At 42.0% G+C, this 19,278-nt stretch overlaps 1 protein-coding gene across 1 annotated transcript in view; it reads right to left on the minus strand.

The window, feature by feature from the left end:
• The window catches only part of LOC137533547 (uncharacterized), a 45,679-nt gene extending 28,554 nt beyond the window's left edge, over positions 1-17,125 (minus strand). Inside the window, exons 1-4 of the mRNA XM_068254917.1 lie at positions 16,092-17,125; positions 10,896-11,017; positions 6,394-6,702; positions 3,277-3,570 (exon numbers count right to left, since the gene is read on the minus strand). Coding sequence (XP_068111018.1) covers positions 3,277-3,570; positions 6,394-6,702; positions 10,896-11,017; positions 16,092-17,125 — 1,759 coding nt within the window. The remainder of the gene's footprint in view (positions 1-3,276; positions 3,571-6,393; positions 6,703-10,895; positions 11,018-16,091) is intronic.
• Positions 17,126-19,278: the final 2,153 nt, after the last annotated feature.

The raw sequence follows: 19,278 nt of genomic DNA on the forward strand, positions 1-19,278 counted from the left end.
AAGAACGGCACTTCAAGACACGCCCCGCCACACCTCTAATCATGCCCAGTCAAACCCCTAGTCACGCATATCACAAAGAATTCATAAGCAAAAGGTGTAGTTTTATCATACAAACCACAGTGGTCCTTTCTATCATCATTAGTTTTATTTCATAATAACACTTGAAATCTATTAATTAAATGAATCTATTCTTTAAAAAAACATACTAAGTTTATTTGAAAAAAGTAAAAGTAAATACAACACATTAACGGTAGCAGTATACGGTAGCAGTATAAAAACAGCGCCTTAATTAAATGAATCTGTTAATTAAAGAAATCTATTAATTACATGGATGAGAATAAAGTTTAGAGTTAATTAAAATATGTTTTTCAGGAGAAAAATACTTACAGGTACATACTTACTGTATCACCTCTTTAAAGTGAACCTAAAACCTAGAAAAAAAAATAGATTAACTCACCTGGGGCTTCCCTCAGCCCCCTGCAGCCGATCGGTGCCCTCGCAGCCCCGCTCCGATGGTCCAGGACCCGCCGGCGAACACTTCCGGTTTGGCTGTCACCGGCCGACAGGCATGGGAATGCCTGTGACAGCGAAACCGGAAGTCGTCGCTGGCGGGTCCAGAAGCATCGGACCGGAGCTGCGAAGGCACCGATCGGCTGCAAGGGGCTGAGGGAAGCCCCAGGTGAGTTAATCTCATTTTTTTCCCCAGGCTTTAGGTTCATAAGGATTTATCCTGGTGGACTGTTCTCGACTCCTTTTAGAACTATCCACTGCTATTTGCAACTTTGATGGTTTCACATTAGCAACCCGCGTTTTAGTTGTAGTGCTATCGGAGGATCGCAAGGCTATAAAGACGCTTCGTAGACACCTACGTTGATGCGCGATAAGCAAACCAAACTATAAGTGAGGCTATCTAGCGCTCACTTCCTGCAGTGGAAATTTGAATTGCAAAGGAAGTGTATTGAAAACGCAACACAAAACAGTTTAAACTATCTGTGGCGCCATTGACTTATAAGACTTCCAGTCAACCAACGTCACAACGGATGTTGACCTATAACACGCTGATGCGTTTGCGGCAGATGCAATGCTTCCGCGCATTGCACCGCACCAAGTATGAAATGTCCCATAGACTTTAATTGCTTTAGTGTTACCTTGTGGTAAAAATGGGTAACGTAACACAATGAAAATGCTATGGTATGAAAGGGGCTTAAGAGTTTATGTTTCAATCTGCATAACCATTGCACTCTATATATGATTATGTGCATACTCTGACCCAGGAAATCCCCTCTTGACCACAGAGACTCTTAGATTAATTTTTTATGTGACCTCATTACTTGCTGCATGGTTCTTCTAGTCCCCTTGATGCTATTGTCCACGCTCAACATAGCTTTTATGTTTATATCTGTGTAAGTTTTGATACATTTTACATGTTTATCTTGAGTGTTTTGTAATTTTATAAATAACTTTACCTTTCCATCTTTGTATCCAAACAGTCTTAGTTGGCCTCAGGCCTAAAGTTTGGTTTACACCTCACCAATACTGACATGTAACTGTGTTAATTGTTCTTGGAAGAAGCCAAATAGCATGTTTGAAGAATTTGTACTCACTACTATTAGTAGCAATCCTCAACAAAATGCTAATAATTCTGAGATGCATGCAATTGGAATGAATATTGTATGCAGCTGGGATTTGGGCAAACCAAAAACACCAGGAAGAGCATTTGATTTGCCCATTTCAAAGCTGCATACTTCTGCATAAAATTTGCATGCAAGACAGGATTATTAGGACTTCACTGACCATCTCTAACCACTAGGAGGCACATTCGGTTGTCATCTCCTTTGACAAGATAACACTAGAGTGGTATGTACTTTTCAAAGCACCGTATAATGGCCCATATGCAATTCACTTTTTCTTCTTAGTTTTCTCCTAGGAGATAATATTTCATCTTCATTTTAGAATAAAGTTTCAGCACTCTGCAACTGAAAAAGTACCAAAGGTAGGTGAAAAAGTACTATCAACACTATTTTAAGTATTTTCTTGCTTGCTGGTGATTTAAAAGGCATTTTACTGACAAATTTGAAAATATCACTAAGGAGAAAATGCCAGAGAAAAAGTTAATTGAATAAGGGCCAATTTGTGTTGAAGCTATATAAAAACAGCAAATACATTTTAAAGAAAAACTGTACTGAAAATAACATAATTAGTAAAATTGCTTATGTTTTTACAATATTCATTGATAAATTATTTAGTTAGTGTTTACGCCTTACCCTGATTTACATTCTGAAATTTATCTCAGACGGTAACATCTGTAGTCCTGCCGGGTGATCTCTGCGAAATGTTCATTTACAGAGAGTTCTATGCACTAAGGGAGATATTGCTTGCTTGGCAGTTGGAAAATCTTTTATTTCCCACAATGCAACAAGGTTTGCAGACTGCAAAATATCTGGGCAATGGCCATGACATCACACTGTGGCTTTCAGCCATACAGATGTCTCTGATGATCTATTCGAGAAAAGGGAAAGATTTCTCAAGGGAAAGGGGGTAGCGGCTACTGATGAACAAGTTTGGGATGAAGTTCAGTTCTGGGAAAGTTCCTCTTTAACTACTTAAGGACCAAAATGATTGAAATCTACGCCCTGTTTTGGTGGGCTCCTGGCTGGCAGGGCGTAGATTTCAATCACAGCCCGCAGCGCGCATCCGCCATTTCCGTCGCTCCCCGCCAATCGCACCTCTCTGCCTGTCTCTATGACGGCAGAGCCATGTGAGCCGTACAGGAGCCAATTCCATTGGCTCCTGGCCGTGTCTATCAATGTAAGCCGCTCACATTGGCTTACAATGATTGACACAGTCAGGAGCCAATGAAAGCGGCTCCTGAGTGGCTCGCATGACTCTGCCGTCATTGAGACAGTAGAGTGGATGTTAGAAGGAACCCGGCGTGTGGTGGTGACGGCGATTGCAGCGGGTATGTGCAGCGATTTTGGGATTCCGTAGTTATTGTACCAGTGGTCTCTGGTCCTTAAGCGAGCAGAGACCTCTGGTACTTAAGTAGTTAAATGAGTTGCTGAGAAAACAATTTTGTAGACACAGAGGCAGGGATTCTGCAGTAAGGCTAATGTAGTCATTTGCCAGTCTAGTTCACAAGTCTAGTGTCCTCTGCCCCATGACTACTGTAAATGTTGAGAGGTTAATAATGGTATGAAAGAGGTAACAGCTTATACAAGACTTTCGCCAGAAATTAGTCTTATTAATAATAAAAAAAAAATGCCTTGGTCCACTTACCTACACATAAAGGGACACTCGGAGGTGACTTGAATATTCCTTCTTCTTTATTAACTTCATAACTACAAGCATACTCAGCTGTTCCCTGGTGTTCTGCTCCACTGAGCGTAAAGATAGTGCTATAAACACGAACACGTCTGCCAGATGTTTGAGTCACTGCAGCCTGTGCAACATGGCTCTGTCCATTTAATAGGTAAACTGTTAGATTCAGGAACAGGTTTGGCACTATGCATTGCAACTGGTAAGTAGCATTTTCTGAAGCTGAGATGGTGATTGTTGGCTTGGGAAGACTTTCTGCAGAGAAAATAGATTTAAATACAAACAAAAAACATATAAAAGCTGTGCCGAAGTCTATGCAGCGTTTAACAAAATTGCATGTACATACTTATTATCAAGGAACCATGAGGTTTTCACATTTTTTTTCACAAGGCATTTTTGGAGATAAGTATACTTTCTTAGGCCTGGTGCACACCAGAGGAGTTTTTCTGAGCGTTTTGAGTTTTTAAATCTGCTGCTAATGTTATCCTATCTGTCTGTGCACACTGGAGCAATGAGGTTTTGAAAAAACCCCATAGCATTACATTGGGAAGAGCTTTTAGATGTTTCAAAAGCTCTTCCCAATGTAATGCTATGGGGTTTTTTTACAAAACCTCATTGCTCCAGTGTGCACAGACACATAGGATAACATTAGCAGCAGATTTAAAAACTCAAAACGCTCAGAAAAACTCCTCTGGTGTGCACCAGGCCTTAGGGCTGGTGCACACCAAAACCCGCTAGCAGATCCGCAAAATGCTAGCAGATTTTGAAACGCTTTTTCTTCTTTTTCTGTAGTGTTTCAGCTAGCGTTTTGCGGTTTTGTCTAGCGGTTTTGGTGTAGTAGATTTCCTGTATTGTTACAGTAAAGCTGTTACTGAACAGCTACTGTAACAAAAACCGCCTGGCAAACCGCTCTGAAGTGCCGTTTTTCAGAGCGGTTTGCGTTTTTCCTATACTTAACATTGAGGCAGAAACGCATCCGCAATCCAAAAAATGCCTCACCCAGGCATTTTTCGTTTCTGCAAAACGCCTCCCGCTCTGGTGTGCACCACCCTATTGAGATACATTGACCAAGCAGATCCGCAGCCGCAAGCGGATCTGAAAACGCCCAAAAAGCCGCTCGGTGTGCACCAGCCCTTACTGTCATTTTGGCAGGGGTGGTTCTTCCATAAAGCAACGTGAAACGCATGCTTCAGGGCGGCAACAATAAGAGGGTGGCAAGAGGCAACTTCCCTTCCCAAATGTCCCCCTCCTTGCATTCCCTGTCTCCCCACCCTAAATGCGTGGTGCCGCATCACTCACCTGCTCTCAGCTTTCCAGTGATGGGATCTCCATCAGCCGGTCCAGCGTCCTGTATCCATGGCTACAGCGGTACCTCATGTGACCTGTTATGTGCTGCCGGGTCACATGAAGCACCATTGTAATAAGAGAGGAAGCAAAACTTCACATGCGGCTGGTGATCTTATCACTAATCTGCTGAGAACGGGTGATTGATGCGGCGCCGGTCCGGCACATACCCGGCATCCTGGGGATCAGAACCAGTGCCTGCAATGCACATCCCAATGTGTCTGTACTCTCTGATCCAGCTTTACACACAACCGTGGGGGGTGTCCTCACAATATATTGCTTCAGGCAGCAAAAAGTCTAGAACCAGCCCTGCATTTTAGTGTGATATTTTGGCACGGGGCGGTACACATGGCTGTATATATTTTATTAGGTTTTATATCACTAGTGAGATGAAATATCTTAGAAAGGAAAAATAAAGTGGGATGTGTTATTATTTCCTTGTCTTACTGAGTGTTACAGTCTTGCCAGTTTCCCTTTTAGCGTTTAAAAAGAGCTTTATTGAAAAGCACAAACCATAAAATACAACGTAACATGAGACAGACATAAATATAAGCATAACTGTGTAACATAAAAATAACCTGCTTTCTGCATAGAAAATAGAGCCACAAACTTGTGGCACAAGGAGTGGAACAATTGGACATAAACAAAATAAACAAGAAAGAACAATAAATGCAATTAAAGCAATAAGAGTCATGTCAACATCTCTACATTATCTTGCTATAAGATGGTAGGGTTAACATTGGCGCTAATCCAATAAAGACATTGTGCATGACCTCCATGCATCTGATGTGAACTACATTTCAAACTTTAGGTCACTAGTTTTTAATTTCAGTCATTAAAGAGAATCTGTATTGTTAAAATCGCACAAAAGTAAACATACCAGTGCGTTAGGGCACATCTCCTATTACCCTCTGACACAATTTCGCCGCTCCTCGCCGCATGAAAAGTGGTTAAAAACAGTTTTAAAAAGTTTGTTTATAAACAAACAAAATGGCCACCAAAACAGGAAGTAGGTTGATGTACAGTATGTCCACACATAGAAAATACATCCATACACAAGCAGGCTGTATACACCCTTCCTTTTGAATCTCAAGAGATCATTTGTGTGTTTCTTCCCCCCTGTTCTCATGCACTGAAGTTTAAGGCTGCTCTTTTCTTCCTGCAAACAGCTTTGCCCTTGTCTGTAATTCTTCAGTATGTGAAAGCCCAGCCAGCTCAGAGGACGATTTATCCAGCTTGTAAAAGATAAGAGAGAAGAGAGAAGCTGCTCTAATCCTAGATAACACACAGGCAGTGTGCATAGAGGGGCCTGGAAGGGGGAGTTCATAGCAGAATCACAACACTGAAGAACTTGGCAGCCTTCCAGACACAGGCCGACAAGTCTGACAGGGGAAAGATACATTGATTTATTACAGAGACTGTGATAGTATAAAGTGCTGCAGTAAGCCAGAACACATTAGAATAGCTTTTTGAACTTGTAGGATGATAAAAAACAGGATGCAATTTTTGTTACGGAGTCTCTTTAAGTATGTTAAAACATATGCAAGCCCCCTCTATGGACAATCCACAGTTGCCACACCTTCTCAAAGAGGGGCAGACTAACCATAATTCTGGCATTAATACACTCGTATTAGATTTCCCTTTTTACATTTTAAAATTACATTTCTGTACAAAATAATTCTGTACAAAACAATCCTTTTCAATAATCTAAGAAAGTATAAAAAGGTACTTTACCTGAACATATCACGCTGGCATCTTCATCATGGATACAATTATGGCTCCCCCAGCCATTATGACGACAGTCCGTCATATTAGATTCATTTCCTGAACATTCTACATCATCCATCCAGATCAAGCCATTAGACATTCCATAAAATGCATTTCCAATAGCTGATAAAGCGATGCCACATTCCAGTTGTCGACACACAACCTGTGCGTTGGGAATGTCCCAGGAGTCATCACATACTGATCCCCAACTATTTCTGTAAAATATCTCTACCCGTCCAGCACAAATTCCAGGTCCATTTACTAGTCGTAGATCTCCTAAGACAGCAAATATAAAAAAAAAAAGTTTTCAGGGCAAAAATCTCTGCAACTTGAGAGATAGGAATGAACCTTGAAAATAAACACAAAGTTAATGGAAGCCCGGATGGAGTAGAATTTTTTTGTCAGAGGGAGGAAAGGTGTAATAAAGGCGGTACACACAAGATGAGGTTGAAACAAGAGCAACCAACCAATGTAGCCTTTTGGAGGATCACCCTTGAGTGCAGGGTATCTACTGTACTTTGGTCGCTCCTGACCTGACAGTTGTGAATAGGCTGCCTTCATGGGGGGGGGGGGGGGGGTGTATTAAACACACTGGGTGGAAGAGGCACCTAAGAAGGATAAAGTACATTCAAATAAAAATTAAGAGGTGCCTTACCTCAAGGATGACACGGATAAGGGATAAACAGAAAACATATTTACATTACTGCAACCTGTTCGTGAGTACTCCTGTACTATAAGTTTTAGACCTGTAAAAAAAAGCACCCCCGTACAACCCACCTACTCCTGAATCCGATCGCTGCCTTTTGCGCCTTGTCAGCTCTCCCGTTCTGCCACTGTGTCCCCCGACACAAGGACAGATCTACGTTATTGTTCGGTTCTGCACGTGTGGTGGACCAGAAGTCAGGTAAGTCTATGGCGACACGTGGCGCGTTTGTGTAAAAACCCGCTGCAAGTTTTACGCATCACACATGCGCAGAAGCGTAATTTTAGCAATACACTTCTCTTCGCATGCTCTTTGGCCACAGGAAGTGAGCATCACTTCCTGCTTGGCCGGATGCTAGACTGGGATTACCGCATACTAATGTGGTAATCTCTGAAGGCCTGTTTTTGACGGACCGCTCCACTAACGCCAGCCGGTTGTCTGAAACCGGCCTCAGTGTTGTGAATGTAGCTGCTGCAACAACCAGTCTGCTGGAGTGAGAGTACCTCTTGAGGAACTTTGCAGCAGCTCTTTGAGAACATCAATGACATGTAAAGAAGCAGTTATGTAAGAGATCACACACATCCCAAAGGTATGGGCAGCAGAACCAGGGAGTTTGTGACATTTTTGTATTACAGTCAATGGTCCAGCCTAGATATCATATCTTAAAGCGGGAGTAAACGCTATATAGTACATGATGAATTTTAAAAAAACATTACTTGGCACCCTCACAATAAATGTACTGCATCTGTAACACCGTTTCTTTTTTCTTTATATTCATCCTGCTTAAAAAATGCAATCACTCCAAAATTGTTATAAAATCGCTCAGAAAATCCTTATCATTCCAAAAATTTTAATTGCTCCAAGATTACTCCCAAAATTGCCATTGCTAAAAAACGACTTCCCCTTTCTTGGTTTCTGAAATAAGGGACTGCAGGTTCAAACAGATACAGTCTGACTATGTAATAATTATGTATTGGGGGATCAATGATTTATATACATTTTAATCATTGTAGAATTCATTTTTATTATATGAAATACAAAGTTAATAAAATTACATTTTCTTCATGTTTCTTTAGTTGAATCTTCTATCAATATGCAAATGGAAAAGATTAGACTTTACTAGTTCTGCTGTTTTTGTGCACATAATAAACAGGACTATTCTGATAGCAATGTTCCTTAGAAACTATTATGTTACAGTTCTCAGCTTTAAAACATCTTACAGACAACTATTTGGACTGAGTGAAATCAGGACTTCAATTGGAATTCATAATATAATTCGGCACGGCGCCTCTGCTCCGACTACACATATCTGAGCTGATCCTTGTCTTGTATTTTGCCTGAGGAAGCGGGCTTGAGACCCGCGAAACGCGTTGCAATTGTTTGTTTTTGGAGTACAGATTAAATGTTTTTTCACATTTGATCACAGTGGTTGTGTTTGAATGATTGGGGAGGTAAGTCCACCCTTGCCCCCCGTGTTTTATTGATTTTAATACGGTTCTCTTTTATTCTGCTGGCACCTCTGTTTTGTCATTACATATTGTTATCCACCTGCTGGATGGGTGTGGACTCCCACTCTTTTTTCCTACTACAGAGAGCGACTTCTTAACCTGAGTGGGGACAGGGTTAATATCCCCATATGCGCTTACAGTGGTTGCCTGACCTTCGGCAACCCATGTTTGTGAGTATATATCTCATTATTTACTTTACTGTGTCTCAACACCAATAATACACTATTGGGGGCTCCCGTCTCATTTTTTGTCTCCTTACATAGGCTAAAACATGTCTGTTATTAAGCCCTTCATGATGCTATGTTCTAATGGTCATACTCAACCACATCTCATTTCCATGATATATCACATTCTTTTTTTTTAACAGTTAAGTTTTATTAAATTTTATACAGACATTTAACAATACAGTGCAAGAAGTACAAGTTCTAGCGTTAATACAATCCTAACATCATAGGTATAGGACAACAGATTTATATTTCTTCAGGCTGTATTATCAATATGACACCAAGTATGCATCATTTCAGAGATTAGGATTGACCAGTACTCATGCAGGGTGTTAGGACTAATTGTACTTCCTGTGGGAAGGAATGAAGAGAGAAAAAGGTAAGGTAAGAAAAGTAGAAAATAACAGAAAAGAGCAGAGTAAGAGAAAAGAAAAAAACAAAAAAAACAAAAAAAAAAAACATTAGAGTAAAGTAGCCTGTCTCCCGTCCCCCTCCTCCAAAAAATCACGGTTTGCCCTAGTATCAGTCATTTGAGTTCAGTGTTTTAGTCCAAAATAGGGATAAAATTTGGATCCGTGGAGTCTAAGATTTTTGTCTCCCAAACTCCCCAGATCTTCCCATATTTCTTGGGGCATTTCCTATTTAAGAAAGTGGTTTTATATAAGGGTAATGATTTATTTATTGCCTTGGCCCATTTACCCAGCGTGGGGGCTGAGGCGTGCTTCCAATTCAAAAGGATTTGTTTCCTGGCTTGAAAGCAGAGTATGCGTACAAGCTGTTGTTGATGTTTGTTAAGGGATGTCTCTCCCAGATGTCCTAGCAGCATTAAGACAGGTTCTAGCAGAAGGGTAGTTTGAAGGAGATTATTAATTATTTTTAGAACCTCTTTCCAAAATGGGACGATATGAGGGCATGTCCAAAAGATATGTATGTAGCTACCAAGTTGTATTTGCCACCTCCAGCATCTATCTGAGTTAGCACCACTAATTTTGTGCATTCGCTCTGGCGTTAAGTAAGTTCTGTGTAGAAACTTGATTTGTTGTAGGTGGTCTCTAGCTGACACAACTGTGTTCGGGTATTCTTCTAATATCATGTCCCAGTCGTCCCTATCTAGGTCAGTAATATCTTTCGTCCATTTTTGTAAAGTTGAATCCAATTTGTTATTATTCATAGTTAGTAACTCAGTGTATATTGCTGATAATGTTTTAGACAGTGTTTTGGTCAGTAGTAGCAGTTCAAGAGAGTCCATTTCCAGTAGCGGAGCTTGGACAGTGAATTGAGCATTATACGCATGTCTTAATTGTAAGTACCTAAATAGGTGTTTATTAGGGAGGTTAAACTGCCTTTTTAGTTCATTGAAAGGGAGTATAGATTGATTGTTCTGGATATGTGAAATGTTCTTAATGCCATACATTGCCCATATTATTGGGTCTGGTATAGAGAGAAAATGAGATAACTGTGGGTTGCCCCATAGAGGTGTGTGAGGGGATATTGTGGACGTATTTGGCAGTGAAGCCCTAGCCGCCCTCCATGTCTTCCACGTTGTCGCCATAAGTATAGTAGCATCCGAATTAGATTTAGGTCCCCTGTAGGGGAAGTTTGTGAGCTGCTCATATGAGCCAAGGATCGCCGCCTCTATGTTAACTGCAGGGTTTTGGTCGTCTTGTGAGAACCACCATCGCGTAGTAACTAAAACTGAGGCCCAATAATATTTTTGTAGGTTAGGCATTGCAAGGCCTCCTCTGTTTTTTGGAAGTTGGATAGTCTCTAACGCAATTTTGGGCTGTTTTCCAGCCCATATAAATTTGAGCATGATGGTATCAAGCTTGTGGAAAAAGGATTTAGGGAGCCAGGTCGGGCATTGCCTGAAAAAGTAAAGAAATTTGGGGAGATATATCATTTTTATGAGATTTATTCTACCGATGAGTGTGAGTGGCAGGTTGTGCCATGTTTTGCACTTTTCCTCTAGATTGCGAACTAGGGGATCTATATTTAAAGATTTATATGCGCTAAGGTTCTTAGTAACTTGTATACCCAAGTACTTAAATTTGGAGACTTTTTGTAGCTGTGCAGCTGAACCAGAGGTAAGCTGGGGATCATCATCCAGTGGAAAGAGAATTGACTTAGCCCAGTTGATTTTGATGCCAGAATAAGAGCTAAAGACATTAAAAAGATGAAGAGATTCTTGTAAGGACTGGGTTAGATCATTAAGGTATAAAAGTACGTCATCAGCGTATAAAGAGATTTTTTCTTCCAGATTCCCAATTCTTAATCCCTGTACACTGTCTGATTGTCTTATATATGCTGCAATTGGCTCCATTGCCAAAGCAAAGAGTGTTGGTGACAGCGGGCAGCCCTGTCTGGTTCCTCTGCTCAGCCCAAAAGGGTGTGAAATGATGTTTCCTGTCTTGACTCGGGCAGTGGGACCTGCATATAAAAGCCGTATCCAAGAAATAAAATTGTTGCCAAATCCAAATTTTTGTAAAACAGCCATGAGATAGCCCCACTCCACCGAGTCAAAGGCCTTTTCCGCGTCGAGTGAGGCTATCACCCTCCTTCCTGTGTTAGAGTGCAAAATAGATGTGTTAGTAAGTAACCTGCGAATGTTGATATCAGTGCCCTTGCCCGGTATAAAACCTGATTGGTCACAGTGGATTAGTTTGTTAATAATTTTACTGAGCCTAGTTGCTAAAGTTTTAGCTAGGATTTTGGCATCTACATTTAAAAGTGATATGGGGCGGTACGAGGTACAGTGTATTGGGTTTTTATCTGGCTTGGGAATGACAACTATTAATGCTTCCGACATGGAGGGCGGCAGATAACCTCTATTGAAAGAGGATTGTAGAGTAGTTTTCAGCTTGGGGGCTATAAATTTGTAATATTTTTTATAGAATTCCACAGGTAACCCATCTATCCCAGGTGTTTTTCCTGGTTGTAGGTCTAAGATAGAATCAGATATTTCCTCTATAGTGAATGGTGCTTCTAGCATTGCCAGGTCATCTGTTGTTATAGTAGGAAGGGTGATTCCTTGTAAATATTCATGTATTTCAGCATCAGTCAGTGAAGCCTTGCTTGTATATAAGTTTTGATAGTACTTAAGGAAAGTCCTATTAATTGTATCTGGGTCTGAAGTCATCGTTTGGTCATCTATTTGTAACAGTGGGATAGTACCAGTAGGCGGTGTGTCTCTTGCTAGCCAAGCCAGCATACTGCCGTTCCTATCGCCTTGTTCAAATATTCGCTGTGTTTGATTTAGTAGTCTTTTCTTAGTTGCATTAACTCTATATACCTCGAGCTCTTGTAGAGCCAGCTGCCAGTTTCTATATATTACTGTATCTGAGGAAAGAGTATATTCAGATTCAAGTTTTAACGCTGTTTGTTCTTTCCATTGGATGAGTGCATGTATTTGAGATCTAGCTATTTTTATAGCACTTATGTAATGACCTCTCAAAAATGCCTTAAAGGCGTCCCATTCCCCCTGCGGGGAAGCCGTGTCGGAGTTAATGGTCCAGTAGTCTCGGGATTTCCTTCTAATAATATCGTCTATAGTTGGGTCAACTATCCAGTGCCCTGATAGCCTCCATAATCTGTCGCCCTGTCTCGTACCCATTCTCAAAACCACCTCCAATGGGGCATGATCCGAGATGCCACGAGCTAGAAAGCTCGTACTCATCACCATTGGGAGCAAGTCCATTGAGGCCAGAGTCAAGTCAATGCGAGAGAGAGATCCGTGTGTAGCTGAGTGGCAGGAATATGCCCGCAAATTTGGGTGCTTCCATCTCCATATATCTGTCAGTTTGCACGTTTCTATCCATTTGCTAAAGTCTAAATTATCCCTAGGTGAGGCTTTGAGTCTATCCAGCATAGGATCATGAACTAAGTTGAAGTCGCCCCCTATGAACACTTTCTGGGATGGCATTTGGGTAATTAGCGTGAATATTTTATTAAGAATTTGTATGTCCGCTGGGGGGGGTAGGTACACGTTAACTATAGTTAAGGACTCGTTATTCAGTGTAGCATTGAGGATAATGTATCTCCCCCCTGGGTCTATTTTAAGAGCATTTAGTTGAAAGGGAAGGTTTTTATTAATTAGGATTGAAACCCCTCGGGCATAGGAAGAATAGGTGGAGTGGTAAGAGTGTGCGATCCAGGGTCGTTTGAGTGCAAGCACCCTGCCACCCTGAAGGTGTGTTTCTTGTAGTAAACAGATATGTGGATTATGCCGTTTCAGAAAATCGAACACCAATGATCTTTTTATTTTGGAATTGAGCCCTCTAACATTCCAAGAAATGATTTTAGTATCAGTCATCTTGGGTTCAGGAGTAAGATTCTTATCGAATCATATGTTATATCATCCATTTTTATTGTCGGAAGAGACTTAAAAGGGGGCATCCCGCGGGGGAGAGAGACAAGAGACCAGGCTAAGAAAATAGAAAAATAGACCTCATTCCAGATGAGGTAGAGAACACACAACATGGAAACTGTAGTAGGAGAAACCCATCCCAACTTGCCCACCCGGCTACACCTTAACAACAGGTCCAGAGTAGCTTAGATCCCTTAACTAAAAAAAACAACTTTATCTCTTTATTGTAAAGAGAAAAGGAGCGTGATGGTGTACGCTAAAGTGTGACAGTTCCTTCACACTAGTATGTAAGAGGAGGGGCGGACTGACGAGCCATATAGGGTCCGCTGCCCAGGGACGGATCTAGACCAAGTTGCCCCAAGTTGCGCCTGGGGCAAGGTCAGGTTTTGGCGCCTAAACTGCCATTCCCCATCCAAATTTTGCCGCCTTTTTAAGAATTCAACAATTTGCGCCTGGGGCAAGAGACCCGCTTGCTCCCCCCTAGATCCGTCCCTGCCGCTGCCCAGCAACACCTAACCAACGTGGCTAGGAGGTGTAATTCTTAAACAATAACAATAACTGAACCATTGAGCTATTACATAAGCTTCAAGCAATTAGAAATGTAGAAGCGTGCAGCCAACGCAGGCGGGAGTGTTTAATACACACAAGACTCCCCCCCACATCAGCCACACCATATACCCAATCTGGAGAGCAATGATGAAGACGGAGCCGGAATGGGACCCAACCGCGGCCCCTATGTGGAATTCCAGCGGGTCCCAACAGCTCCCATCACCTAGAGGACTCCAGTGTACAGATAGAGAGAGAGGGGAGGGAAAAAAAAAAATTATAACCCCCTAAGCAGCAATTTTGCGCAAGTATCTCCCAGCAATCAGGGGATGACGTTATATTGCAAGGCAGTAGTCAGTGTGGTCAATTTTTATACTCATTTGGTTGCAAAGGGAAGATTGTATAACCAGTATATATAGCTACTTAATATTTGCAATATGAAGGGGAAAATAAATCATCCAAGGTGTGTCAGGAAGTGTCAGCGGAGAGATTTTTTCTGTAGATAATATATTGCTATTAACATTGATATGATACCCCAATCCCAATGTGGCATTCGGGAGTGGAAGAAATACCATAAAGAATCTGTGTCCAGGAGCAGTATTAATATGGGAGCCAATGTTTATTCCACCGCCAGCGTCCCATGACACCTCCACATAAATGCAGTGTGTATAGTAAATTATTTTGACACCTAGCCATTGAGGTCCGAGCATTATGAGGTACATATCGATATATAGCAAAGTGGTAGTTAGTATGATCAATTGTAATACCCATTGGGTTGCATAGGAGTTTGTATACCCAGTATATATAACATCTGAATATCTTTCAGTGTGAAAGAAAAGTAGGCAGTAGGAGTGTGTCAGGGAGCGCCAGCAGAGTCAACTCAATGCTATAGACAATATTTTAGTATTAGTTAAGTACCATAATCGTAATCTGGTATTCAGTAATTGAAGAGTCTTATAAACTATGCATATTAGTAGTATTAGTGCAGGAAGAAATATTTATGCCCAGCCAGCACCCCACGACACACCCCACTGCACTGTTGTGAGTGCAGTATGTAGGTAATTATTTTGACCTCTTAAACAGTGCAATTTGCATAGTATGAGATGTATGGCAACCCCCACGTTGTGACTATTAGGGGCAGGCATATCGGCAGAGTTTCCACGCACAATCACACCCCAGATAGGAGACAGTATCCAAACATATTGGTTTCAATTATCAATAGTGAGACCGTTCCACACGGAGCTCTGCCGCCCTCTTGAGGTAGCCATGTGCCAAAACATTCGTAATCACACCGATAAGAAGCCGCTTTTGTCTCCTCTGTAGAGTCTCCATCCCTTAACTGAGAGTACGCTTATATAGGAGACAGCAATGCGGATTGCATACGTAGTAGAACTAACTTGCCCAAAAAATGTAAAATTGTAAGGGTAAAAAACAAATCAGAACGTATTTAGAGTATTGGGCACCTATATTGGGTAATAGTTTTCATGCTGCATAGGAGTAAATAGGTCAGCGTAAAAAAATAAAAAGAAAGCTTCTCCCCCCCCCCCTACTCACGGAGATCTTAGATATCAAATTTTAGATCCAGAATATAACTCTAATGCTTAAAACATTTCAACCTTAAGTAGTAGCATGGTATCTGAAAGTATATGAACATTCAACCGTTAGTTATAGCTTATTAAAACCGTAAGAACAGTGTACATTTCGATTTAGTGAGCACATCAAAACCGTAGGAAGAAGGAAGAAAAACAACAGTATTTTCCTCAGGTCACATCTGGCAGTATAATCTGTCCGCTCCTGCAGGATGTTAGGCATAGAACTTGTATACTGGGGTTATTATCCTAGGTATAGTTTTAAGCTGGGGAAAGTACTTGTACATATAGTGTCCCTCGGGGGGTTGAAAAGGGTTGCATAAACAGGTATATATCCGGGTATATGACAAGTTAATTATGGTATAACAGTCTGATATGGAACGAAAGGGCAAAATGTTCCTTGGTGTTGTAGCTGCAGTTATAGCACCATTATGGCTGCATCTTCTCAGAGAAGGGCGGAGTTCCTTTTCCCGGGCAGAACTTTATGGGAGCGGGAAAAAACAGCCCAGCAAGAAGAAGGGTGGCGTAACCAATATGGCCGCGGGAAGCAAATTAACCCCTTCTTCAATGCCAACAGTATCGAGTAAACAGTTCCACAGAATAATAATAAAAAAAGGTTTTCCTGTCCTATCTGCCATAGCGTTTAACTTCTCCCCCCTTCCCCCAGTACTCACTTTAGCAGAGGTTCATAGTTCAGTAGGTTTTCCCAGTTGTCTTGTGCGCCATGTTTACTTCGCTGGGAGTGATTCCAGCCAGGTAATTACCCCCTCCGGCTTGTCAAAGAATAGGGCTTCATCGTTGTATTGGACTCGTAGACGGGCGGGGAACAACATAGCATAGGTTATTTCTCTTTCCCGGAGTTTGGTTTTTGCCTGTTGGAAAGAGCGCCGTAACTTTTGAGTCTCGTTAGTAAAATCCGGGAAAATCATGAGACGTGTATTCTCGTAGTGGAGATCACCCACGATCCTAGATGCAGATAGTATAGCGTCGCGGTCTTTGTAATTTAGCAGCTTGAATATCATCGGGCGCGGCGGTGCTCCAGGTGGATTCTTTTTTCGAGTGGCCAAGCGGTGAGCTCTTTCGATCGCGAAGAACTTAGACAGCTTGGCATCTGGTAGTAGCTGTTGAAGAAGTTCCTCCAGAAAGGAGACCGCATCGGAGCCCTCTGCCCCCTCCGGTATGCCCACGATCCGTAGGTTGTTTCGGCGGTTCCTGTTTTCCGCATCTTCCGCTCTACTTTCAAGTTGTGTCAGCCGTTGCAGGGCTCCAGGGACCACCACCCTGTGATGCTGCAGCGTGTCTTCCGCGGTAGATGTACGTGCTTCCAGCTCCTTGGTGCGGTCTCTGAGCTTGGAGACATCGTGTCGCAGGAGACTGAACCCGGCCTCAATGGTGTCAATTTTAGAGGTAAGAGCTGCTTGGCAGTTTTGAATCGCCTCCATAAGTTCAGCAGTATTAGGCATAGGAGTAGGTTTCTCCGCTTGCTCTTCCATTGCGTCCTCTTCTCTTATTTTATTGCGTTTTTGCGGGGCTGGAGTCTGAGGACGATCACCCGTCTGCTTATCTTTGTCCTTCTCTCCCTTCTCCTTAGTAGCTTTGTTCCCTCGCTGCGACATTGTGGGATAAGGCGAGTAGCGGCGAGGTGAGCGCTGAGGGCGGGAAGGCCCTTCGAGCGTGTCCCAGCTCTGAGGGGGAGAAGTTGAATCTTCCGTATCCGTCCTCTCGGTCTCCTCCGGTGGATCACACCACGATGCTGAGGTGCTCATACGGTTCAGGGTGTTAGCTGTCGCAGTTTTTTCAGTAAAGGGCAGCCAAGATGCTAGGTTAAACTGCTTCTTTCTGTGCTGGGCAGCGGAGCCTCTGAAAAGCCTGACTGTTCAGTGCGCCATCTTGGCCACGCCCCCGATATATCACATTCTTACTACTCCTCTAAAAAAATAAATTGTACATAGATATGTCTAAATGGTCACAATATCTCTCTATTGACATCACACTGCCTATGTGGAATAATCTTTTGGAATACCTTCTCCCTGCTTCCCACATGCACTATAATAAGGAGAATCATTACAAGGCTCTCTTTTTACGGTACAGAACTGAGAACTCAAGATATTATTAACAAATGGAATCCAGAGGTCTCAGCCTCTTATTGGCGGTGTCAGGGAGCGTGAGGTACTATATATCATATTTTCTGGGAGTGCATTCATATAGTCCCTTTCTGGAATTAAGTTGAGGAAATTTTGGGTGAGATACAGTATGGGAAACTCAAATAGAGCGTGAACCTCTGACCATGTTGTTGGAATACCCATTCCCTAGGCAATCACAAACAGCCCGCAAACTCGGCCATTATTCTCAATAATGCTAAAATACGGATTGCAGAATTATGGTGCTCTCGGGCCCTGCAAACAAAGGAGGCTTTGATCAATGAAATCCTGAAGGTAAGCGAATGGAAGAACTTACGGCACGATTGAACGATTCCATAGATAAATTTACTGACATTGGGCGACCTTGGGAAGTTACATAGTTATTTTGGTTGAAAAAAGACATATGTCCATCGAGTTCAACCAGTACAAAGTACAACTCCAGCCCGTCCCCCACATACCCCTGTTGATCCAGAGGAAGGCGAAAAAAACCCCACAAGGCATGGTCCAATTAGCCCCAAAAGGGAAAAATTCCTTCCTGACTTCAGATGGCAATCAGATAAAATCCCTGGATCAACATCATTAGGCATAACCTAGTAATTGTAGCCATGGATGTCTTTCAACGCAAGGAAAGCATCTAAGCCCCCTTTAAATGCAGGTATAGAGTTTGCCATAACGATTTCCTGTGGCAATGCATTCCACATCTTAATCACTCTTACTGTAAAGAACCCTTTCCTAAATAAATGGCTAAAACGTTTTTCCTCCATGGGCAGATCATGTCCTCTAGTCCTTTGAGAAGGCCTAGGGACAAAAAGCTCATCCGCAAAGCTATTATATTGCCCTCTGATGTATTTATACATGTTAATTAGATCCCCTCTAAAGCAACTTTTCTCTAGACTAAATAAACCCAGTTTATCTAACCTTTCTTGGTAAGCGAGACCTTCCATCCCACGTATCAATTTTGTAGCTCGTCTCTGCACCTGCTCTAAAACTGCAATATCTTTTTTGTAATGTGGAGCCCAGAACTGAATTCCATATTCCAGATGTGGCCTTAGTAGAGAGTTAAACAGGGGCAATATTATGCTAGCATCTCGAGTTTTTATTTCCCTTTTAATGCATCCCAAAATTTTGTTCGCTTTAGCTGCAGCGGCTTGGCATTGAGTACGAATATTTAACTTGTTGTCGATGAGTACTCCTAAGTCCTTCTCCAAGTTTGATGTCCCCAACTGTATCCCATTTATTTTGTATGGTGCTAGACCATTGGTACGACCAAAATGCATGACTTTACATTTGTCAACATTGAACTTCATCTGACATGTATGTGCCCATATAGCTATCCTATCCAGATCCTGTTGCAATATGACACTATCTTCCTGAGAGTTGATGATTCTGCACAATTTTGTATCATCTGCAAAAATAGCAACATTGCTCACTACTGCATCTACTAGGTCATTAATAAATAAATTGAAGAGCACTGGACCCAGTACAGACCCCTGTGGGACCCCACTGCTAACAGTCTCCCATTTTGAGTACGATCCATTGACCACAACTCTTTGTTTTCTGTCCATTAGCCAGTTCCCTATCCATGCACACAAACTCTTCCCCAGTCTGTGCATCCTCAACTTTTGCACCAGACTTCTGTGGGGAACAGTGTCGAAGGCCTTTTCAAAGTCCGCCAGGAGAAAAAGCGCGATATAAATGTTATCTGTCTTGTCTGTCATCATTGTATCATTGTATATATTTATTGTCTAGCGCTGTGTAATATGTTGACGCTTTATAAA

Source organism: Hyperolius riggenbachi, chromosome 9 (assembly GCF_040937935.1).
Source record: "Hyperolius riggenbachi isolate aHypRig1 chromosome 9, aHypRig1.pri, whole genome shotgun sequence".
Lineage (NCBI taxonomy): Eukaryota > Metazoa > Chordata > Amphibia > Anura > Hyperoliidae > Hyperolius > Hyperolius riggenbachi.